At 40.0% G+C, this 9,543-nt stretch overlaps 1 protein-coding gene across 1 annotated transcript in view; it reads left to right on the forward strand.

The window, feature by feature from the left end:
* Positions 1-320: 320 nt before the first annotated feature.
* Positions 321-9,543, forward strand: part of TTC29 (tetratricopeptide repeat domain 29) — a gene marked incomplete at its 3' end in the record, with an annotated part of 116,773 nt that continues 107,550 nt past the window's right edge. The window contains exon 1 of the mRNA XM_009327513.1: positions 321-393. Within this exon, the coding sequence (XP_009325788.1) occupies positions 321-393 (73 nt within the window). The remainder of the gene's footprint in view (positions 394-9,543) is intronic.

Raw genomic sequence — 9,543 nt, forward strand, 5'->3', positions numbered from 1 at the left:
TGCACAAAACTATAGCGACGAGTTCGAGTATGAAAATGATCGTACCTGTAGTAGTGTAAGAAGCCGCCTGTCCTGGTAAACGAAGAGGGGGCCTTAATGTCTGAACTAGGATGTTTGTTTCATCTGAAGTTGTCCTTTCATTTGCTTTCCAAACTGTTAAGGAACAGACTTACATCTCATGTTGCACTTTCACACAAATTAGTTCTGGGATAAACTTGAAATGCCACACCATTGGTCTGCCAGAGTGTCCTGGATGTTTCTTTCTCCGTTTTGCTAGTGGAGATTGCTGGTACTTCCAAAAATGGTGCATGTTGCCCAGTATGACTTCAGATAAGACAAAGATAAAAAACGTCAAAACTTCTAATGAACAGATACATGTAAAAAAAGAACCAGGTAAGTATTTGTATTACATAGCTGTAAAACTTGTGGATACTGGCAGAAGATAATGCTTATGCTTACGTATTTGCTTGCCTGTTGATTTTGCATGCAGAGTATTGGGATCAGATTCGAATCTTTTGGAGGTGGCCACAGGTGCTTATATTTTGCAATTTTAAAATTATTTATTTTATATTTGAGGACACCAAGGAAATAAAAGCCAAGATCAGGGCTTAGACTACAACGGAACATAAATAGGTAGCAGTAGGCCACGGACCTGTGTAAGAAAGCGAGCTGAGTCTAGCTGGTAGCTTTCCCAGTAGCTCATTTTCTTGGTGGAAACAGCTCCTGCCTCCCTGTTCTCACTGTTCCTCAAACTTGAGCCAACAGATAAGAATCATAGCCCAGCAGCAGGCTGCAATATACCTATTTTTTGTCCCACCCTCTTTCTCCCCTCCTGGCAAGAAGAGAAGTTGTGTCTGCCGTAACGGCAAGGATCAATAATCACATAGGTTCCATGGACAAATTGCACGTTTAGTCATATTCAGATGCGTTAGACAAAAAGAGAGATAAAATAGTTTATAAAATAAAAGTGTGGGAGACTAAGACAAAGATTGCCTGCCTGAGACATTCTGATAGCGACAGAGAAGGGCCCCCCCAAAAGGAGACTCTGAACTAAAAATATCTGGTGATTACATCCTTGGACCAGCCTTACTGAGATGAGAGACCGTATGTTGGCACAGGTTGTACAGTTGAGTTGTCCCACTGAATGTTTTTACTTTACGCTAACAAATGCAGTATGGATAAAATATAGATGAGGCGCTGTATGGTCTACCACAAACTCATCACTGACAGCATTCATTATTGGCAAAGCTGGGTATGTGAGCAATGTGAATGGACATCTGGTTTCTATAATGCAAAACTTGTGTTTGTATACACTAATGAGAAGATAAGGTGAACCACCTGGCACCTGCAAATAGCTGTCTAAATACACCCTCCCTTTGCAGAGGGTGTATTATATACATATACCCTACCCAGCAAAACTGGGTAAGAATTTTTTAAGTCAGAGACTGAAAATTTGGTCCCCAATTTTCTTTTCAAATAGATGTTACTTTCAAAGTATATGACTGCGAAGTGGCAACTACGTGTTTGTCTTGCCTGCAATGGTATTACTAAGCACTGATAACTTTTCTGCTTTCTAAATTAAATGGTGGAATAAACAGCAGTCTGGCTTTCTCAAAATATTGCTACGTGTTGTCAGATCCTGAGATGTCAACAGAATAAGTGACACTGTTGGGGAGTTATATGCATGCACTTTGCATGTTTCAATATGCTTCACTAGTAGAAGCAATAAATTGCCGAATTCCTCACCAACACTGCCAGGACAGGATTTAAGGAGGAGAACATAATAGTGTTATTCAAGAGTGCCTTTGATCATGGGAAGCTTAAGCTTTTGAAATATCTTGCAACTGGCTAGCTTAGAATGAAATTTTTAAAGGCTGCAAGGATCTTAAAGCCTTCAAAGGTGTGCTTTCTGTCAAAAATCATTGTGATTGCTCTGCTATGCGAGGCTTTGCTAACAGAAGAAATACTTGCCTTGTACGTCAACGTTAGCATCTCTGAACGCCAGAAGTACTGTCAGTAAATTAGTTTTAAATGCTCGTTGAGCTCTGTAGCCATTGGCCTAGCAGACCTGCCAGGGCCCCATCAGTGCAGCTACCAGGCAGGTATGTTGAGGTAGATGCTGCAAGGGTCTTGGGAGTAAACACAGCTGGCAGAAAGGACTCCCTCCACCACTGGGTAGCTGTTCGGAATCAGAAATAGCATAGCCAGGAGTAGCAGGGACATAATTAAGGCTGAAATAGGCATTTCTTAAAATGTTTCACAGTGTTTTTAATCAAGAGAAAATAAGGCCCTCATTTTCCAATAACTTTAATATCATCAGAAATAACACTCCAAAAATCTCATCTCCATCAAAACATCAGAGGAACCCCAACACACTCGTCACGGTGCTGAAAGGGAACAGAATAAAGTATGCCTTTTTATTAATTCAGACATTTTCTGCGATTAAAATTGTAACTAGTTTTCCTCTATAAAACCAATTTTTCTTCATCTGCAGTTACTCGTGTGAGTGCTGCTTTGACAAAGGAAAAAAAAATTGGGGGGAATTCTGCATTGTGGTAGTGCATGAGATGGCACCTCCTCTGGCAACACTTGCTGCTCTATTGCAGACTACATCTGTCGCTCTGTTTTAAATGTCTCTATTCTGCCCTTTCTCACATCCCCGCTGATTTTATTTTTTTTTTCCTTCTGAAGAGAGAATAGTGCTATAGAATGCAATAGGTTAGGAATGCAGCTATTCAGTACCACCTCTCAAGACAATCTCATTTTTCTTTATCTGTATATCTAGACCCTCCAACTGCAAAAACGAAAACAGCCTCAAAACTTAGGCCATTAGACATGCAAATGCTTCTGCTGATTTTGCAAGTAGGTGGACTAATAGGTTTGGGGTTTTTTTTAACTGGAAAAGGAACCAACTGCTATTAGGACAGCTGGAAGAGCAGTCCACCCTGTTGATGTTGCTCATCTCGTTCCAGTCCTACAGTTGATTTGTTCTATGGCTTGGGACATGTCCCTTCCTCTCTCTCAGACTTCCAGATGTAGGGTCTTATTTAAGTTATTTTCATGGAATGAATTATATAAGCTTAAATGCACACTAAGATGAGAATCAGATTTGCTGACTGTGAAGAAATGAATCACTAAGTGTGTTACACGGGGCTGCTGTAAGAACTCATTAGGAGGATGTTTTGAAAGGATGCTCTACAGGAGCTAAATAGTCTTGTATCATGATCAGGACTTATACCTTATAGACAAAAGTGCAATATTGTACATCTGAATCTACACCAACCACTCATGCTTAGTATCTATTAGAATGCTTTTCTTTTTCTGTATAATATATTATTTCAGTTTGCATGTGGGAATAATTTTTAAAATGTCAATTTTCTAGCCAGGAAAGAAATAATCTTGCCTAGTGATACAACAGTGTAACAGTATGGTACAGCATCCTTTGGAATGTGAGATAGTGGTGTTGCACAGCACAAAGAGTGGCCCCGTCCCCAGGGATATTGTTTAAACGACTGCGTGTTCCACACTAACTTCACTTAGGGCAAGAATGTCTTTTTATTGAAGCTTTTCCCAGTATTGTTTTTTTGGTGGGAGCCCCTCAAATTTGGCAGGGTGAAACAGCTAAGCAACTTCTAAAGTATAATGCCCAGATTTTAGCTTGGTGAGTCCTCCAAACTTCTGGTCTGTTTCCCCCTCCCCCCCCATTCCCCCCCCCCCCCTTTTTTTTTTTCTTTCTTAATGAAATTGTGTCCCAATTATTTGGTTGTGTCCCAATTATTTGGACTAGCCAGATCTAGGCTATACCGAGGATAATAGTAAAATGTTAGACCCAATTCTGTCACCCCAAGATATGCGTAACTAGGTATGACTTTAATAAACACTACCTATATCGTGGGCCAGGAAAATAACATTCAGAATTCCTGACCAATGCAAATAAAACCATGTAGATGGACAGATGCAGGGTCTCAATTAAGTTAGAATATTTATGTTCAAATTCACTTTTTTTTCGTATTTGTTAAACAGTAAGTGCTCCTGGATCTCTCTTTATTCAGGTAAGCAAAATGAAGCAAGGAAAGTTATGTGGACCAAAACTCTTGGTACGTAGATGTTCTCTGTGAGAACCTTCACAGGATTGAGGGTCTTGCCTTGAGCAGCTTTGCAAGAGTGTAAAATGAGGAAAACATGCAGGACACTACTGAACCCACAAAGAGACAGACCTTCAGAGTCTTTCTATCTTTATATGCAGGCTAGAAGGCATATACGGATGTGAGGTATAAAGGGAGCAGAAAGCTATTTCCACACAACTATCTGGCAAGGGCACAAGAGTGGAGAGCATGATGTAGTGTAAGCATCACATAGAATACGTTATCTTTATCCATAGATAAATACATTTTGTCATCAGTGGTGGTACAGCTGTGATGGTCTAAAGACAGAAAGGGCTTGTAGGAAAAAGTAGTATCTTCCCTTAGGTCTCTTGTACAGTTTGAAAATACAGAGAAGCTTTCAGGTGTGCGGACCTCTTCTTCACACTTTGTTTACTTCTATAATGCACTGTAACAAGGCAGATCCATTACCCACTCCAGCAAGGGCTGGAGCCCTGAGAGCTGCTGGCTAGTGGGGAAGATCCTCTTTAGTAAGGCCACCTTGAATAAAACAAAGAGGAGGAAAGAGAGAATGGAGGAGGCAGGGGATTTCCATGCAAAAGGAAACTGAAGCTCTGTACTTGGAAAGATGATATAAGCTGGGATGTACACTTTATTAAAAATCCTTTTTTTCAATTTAAAAAAATCTTAGGAGATGTCTCTTTACAGTGACTATGTAGTTTAGTGGAGTTGGTTAGACATTCTATCACCTCATAACCATTTTATGTTTTGGGTTGGGAAATGCTATTTCCTGTTCCAAAAAATTACTGTTATCTTTTTCAATTATTAGCAAATCACTGCCTTACCATCACCTTCCCTCTCTGGCTTTTAAAACAGGGTATTAGCTGCAAGCTACAGTATAATGCAGAGGAAAACTTGCTGGCTCATAAAAACGCTTGAAGTACTTTTTTCATGGTACAAGAGGGAAAATATTCTTATTCTGAACTCACATCTGTTTTGATATATTAGACCTGAGATCACATTATGTTCATTCTCTCTCCTCTTTTTTTTTTGTTCAGATTTTGCTCAGGACTGTCACATTATTGCAACTTTCAGAAGTGACTGGATGCTTCTTTCATTGAACTGTTCTTTCTAAATGGTCTATTTTTAATACTATCCTTCCTTTCATTAGCAATTCTAGGTATTCAATACTACCTTTCTTTAATAATATGTTGAGGAAAAAAGTTTTAACAGCAAAGGCAATTGGTCAGCGAGATCATAGCCATGGTATTTAACCTGGTTCCGTGCTCCATTAGAAAATATTTTTACCAGAAAAATGACTCTTACTCCTTTTTTTCCCATCTTCCTTTTAAAGAACTAGTGCATTTTTAAGTATATCTTAAATAAGTTTGTAATTTTTGGCATCTTAAGGTGCCAGAGTAGAGAAATGAACCATAAATGAGAAACATCAAAAGTAACTTAGAGAGAAATTTTTTTTAATATTAAAGCGATGAATCACAGGCCAAATTAACAAGTAAAGGAATCCGCCTATAATGAAATCTTTTTTTCTAACATAACACTTCATTATAAAGGGAGTTTTTCTGTAATAGTAGCAAGTGTAATTACATTTTTATATATAATTAGGACATTATTATCATTTCACCATATCAAAGTTCATTATAAGACATCTCCAATGCATTTTTCATAGAGCAAAAATAAAAAGAGAACAGGGGTCCTTCAATTAGACTAGTATAAGGACATCCACAGAGACCGAGGGAAGCTGATCAAACAGCTTAGCCCAAAAGGGACCAGGTAGAAACTCATTGCTTCTCTGGCACAGGGAAGTTGCATTTTTACATATCCTACTTGGTATTAATTATACTTTTCACCCTTCTCCTATTCCACTACATTGTTTGGGAGACAAAAATGCTTTTAAAGTTGTAATCCACCAGAACTGAATATGGAAGATATGAAATCTCTGTATTCTATGAATTTGAGTCACGACAGCTCCTCTGCCTTCTGGAGCATGTTGCTGTTATGCCCAGGAAGATACACCTGTGTCACCAGAAGGACATGCAGATGGAATCCATGTAAGGTGGTGATCCATTTTCTAGATTAATTTGAAAATGTTTGGGTTCTCTTTTTTAGTAATTTGAAAAACAATTTGACTCTTTCCTCTTTCAAAAATCCCTTTCTTCCTGAGTAGGGTGAGGATTAAGGAACTACTGAGAATTGGTACAAGAACAATCAAATGTCATGTTGATTATTAGTTTGTATGTTCCTTGAACACTGATAAAACTATGCATAGTTTGATTATGCCCCACTTACTTTCCTACTCCTGAAGAGGTTTATTATTTGATGCACCCATACATGTAAATCGTTGCACACTTTTCTAATTACCAGAAGGTATGTCCTCTTCCTCTTATAAAATGCACGTAAAAGTTCTCTGGCAGAGCCATAATTGCATTTATTTTAATGGTTTCTGCATTGCTGAAGTGAAAGAGAGCGAGCAACAGCATTCAGGAGGTTTATGTTGTATCTTACACTTTCACAGAGGTGGACTTCTCTGCGCAAGTAAAATCCTTATGAAAGTGTTTAACTCTGAATTAGCGTTACGCTGAGTGTACTACATCCCATTTATCTATTGGTCTAGAAGCAGGAGATAGGTAGGTTAAATCACAAACACAGTAGGAAATTGAGTATTTCTAGTGCCATTTCATAGAATCATTAAGGTTGGAAAAGACCTCTAAGATCATTGAGTCCAACCGTTGACCCAACACCACCATGCCCACTAAACCATGTCCCTAAGCGCCTCATCTACACATCTTTTAAATACTTCCAGGGATGGTGACTCAACCACTTCCCTGGGCAGCCTGCTCCAATGTTTAACCACTCTTTCAGTAAAGAAATTTTCCCTCACGTCCAGTCTAAACCTCCCCTGGTGCAGTGTTGAACCATTCCCATGCATCCTATCACTGAATACAAGGGAGAAAAGATCAGCACCTCCCTCCCCATTTCCCCTCCTCAGGAACATTTCCTAAAAAACTGCAGTCATTTGCAAAGCTGAGAATAAATCAAGAGATCCTGAAAATGCAGCTTTGGGCACTGCACCTGTGTACGTGTTCTGGGATTTGGAAAGGGAACCACCACGTGATGTTGGACTGTGGTATCTAGTGTTTGTCAATGTAGATGTGTTCCTTCTCTTCTCCAGGAATGCACTAATGCATATATATATGCTCACTAGCATGTGACAACAGCTGGGTGAAACAGATTATGAAATACAGAAGTGCTTTAAATGACTACAGGTAAAATGCTCCATTCATCAGAGAGGTGCCTAACGGGCGCTTGCCTACTCTCCAGGCTGAAAGCACCTCAACTTGGTGATCAGGTTTGGGCAGTGGGAATTGCCTCCTTCAAGGCAGTTCAGAATAGCACAAAAGGTGCTTTGCACAGACAGAATGCACACCAAAAAAAAGGAGCTGCTTCCTCATACTCTCTTCCAGGCTGCTTCTATGCTAGGAAAAATTTCAAGCCTACATTGAACGAATTCTAAGTAAGGATGCCATTTCTAGAAAACAACCAAAAAAAAAAACCCAACCAAAAATCACCCCTTTGTTTTAATACTGTATTCCTGGCTGATAAAAGCAGATTTTTGTTAGAATAGATTGTGGCGACACAAATGACCTCTACTGCCAAAGCACCACCTGCTTTAGTCAAAGCTTGCACCTCACCACACTGCTCCCTGACACGCCTGTGCTGGCAGAAGGCTGTAACACAGACCGGCTCAGGGATGAGGCAAGAGGGAAAACGTGTGGAAGCCCCATCTGCCCAGGAACGAAAAATGTCTTGCTATGACTCTGTTCTAGAGATGGTCCATATTCAATATATTTCTAATAACAACAAGTTGTTGTGTCAGGTTGATTTCTGCATGTGAGCTGAAGATAATGCCAGGCTATGTAAGAATTGTGGTGACCCCGAGTCTTACTGGCCTTACAATATTCAGTGATTACCAGAAGGTAGCTGATCGATTGCCTGCTCAAATGGGAGTTAGCAGAGAGTTGACTCCTAGTGATTGGCATTTTATTTTGCTCATCTCAAATGATACCTCTGGTTGCGAAGCAATAGATTTCAGTCCTGCATTTTGGAGATCCCTTCCTATCCTGTTCTGCTCTGCAGACTGTTGTAACACCTCACTGTGCTCTGTATCACAAGGCCTTGCCACATTTTACCTAGAAATATTAAAAGAACATTACTCTCTGCTGTCTGCTGCCACGTAGAACACCACTGACAATTACTTAGTTTGTCGTTCCTGGAATAAGAATGACTTTCAGAATGGTGTAAATGTTTTTTACGACCGCCTGTGTCTCAGGGTGTAAAATGTCACCCAAGTGGTACGTGTCAGGCTTGGGGTGTTTCTTCACACTGCACAGGCAGAGGCTGGAGATGGAACGCCATCACGCACTGCCAAAAGCCCTGACCACCCGCAGCCTTTCTGCTCACCTACAGCAAGCTGACAGGCAAATGCATCTGTCCTGCAGGACTGAGAACAAGCTCATTCCTTTTTTAGAGCAATAATATAACACGGGTATAACATGCCTAAATAAAATCAGATGGATGTTCTTATGTTTTGCTTGTTCACTTCTTCACTTTCTCCTTTCTTTTCCCTCCTAGCACCTTCCGTTAATTATTTGCATTTAGCTTGGGATTATCTCCTGTTTGCTTGCTTCCCTCTTCTCATTTCCTCTGGAATTCAAATCCTTCTATATAACCATCTATAGCCATCTGTATTATCCTCCCTGACTTTGCCAGATATCACCAAGATTTTTGTCCTGTCAGGACAAAAGTTAAACTATAGTTCAGCTGTTATAAAACGGGGCAGTATTTGTTAGGGATCTGCCAGATCTTCTAAGATTATTTTTCTTCTTCACAAACATTGCTAAAAGATTTAAAACAGAAAACTACAACTGGAGCTAAAAGTTCTAATCTCAGTTCCATTACAAATACCACAGGCACAGGAGTTTCATTACAAATAATTGCATTTATTTTAATGGTTTCTGCATTGCTGAAGTGAAAGAGAGCGAGCAACAGCATTCAGGAGGTTTATGTTGTATCTTACACTTTCACAGAGGTGGACTTCTCTGCGCAAGTAAAATCCTTATGAAATCACTGGGCCCTGCTGGAACAGTTGGGCTTCTCCCCAGCTTTACTGGGATCTGTGAGACAAGACACAAGAAAGGAGAAGAGACCAAGATGGCAAGGATAGACTAGACTAGACTAGACTATTTCAGGTGGAAGGGACCTACAACGATCATCTATTCCAACGCTTGACCAATTCAGAGCTGACCAAAAGTTAAAGCATGTTATTAAGGGCATTGTCCAAATGCCTCTTAAATGATGACAGGCTTGGGGCATCAACTATCTCCCAAGAAACCCGTTTGCAGTGTTTGACCACCCTCTCAGT

Source organism: Pygoscelis adeliae, unplaced genomic scaffold (genome assembly GCF_000699105.1).
Source record: "Pygoscelis adeliae isolate BGI_AS28 unplaced genomic scaffold, ASM69910v1 Scaffold157, whole genome shotgun sequence".
NCBI lineage: Eukaryota > Metazoa > Chordata > Aves > Sphenisciformes > Spheniscidae > Pygoscelis > Pygoscelis adeliae.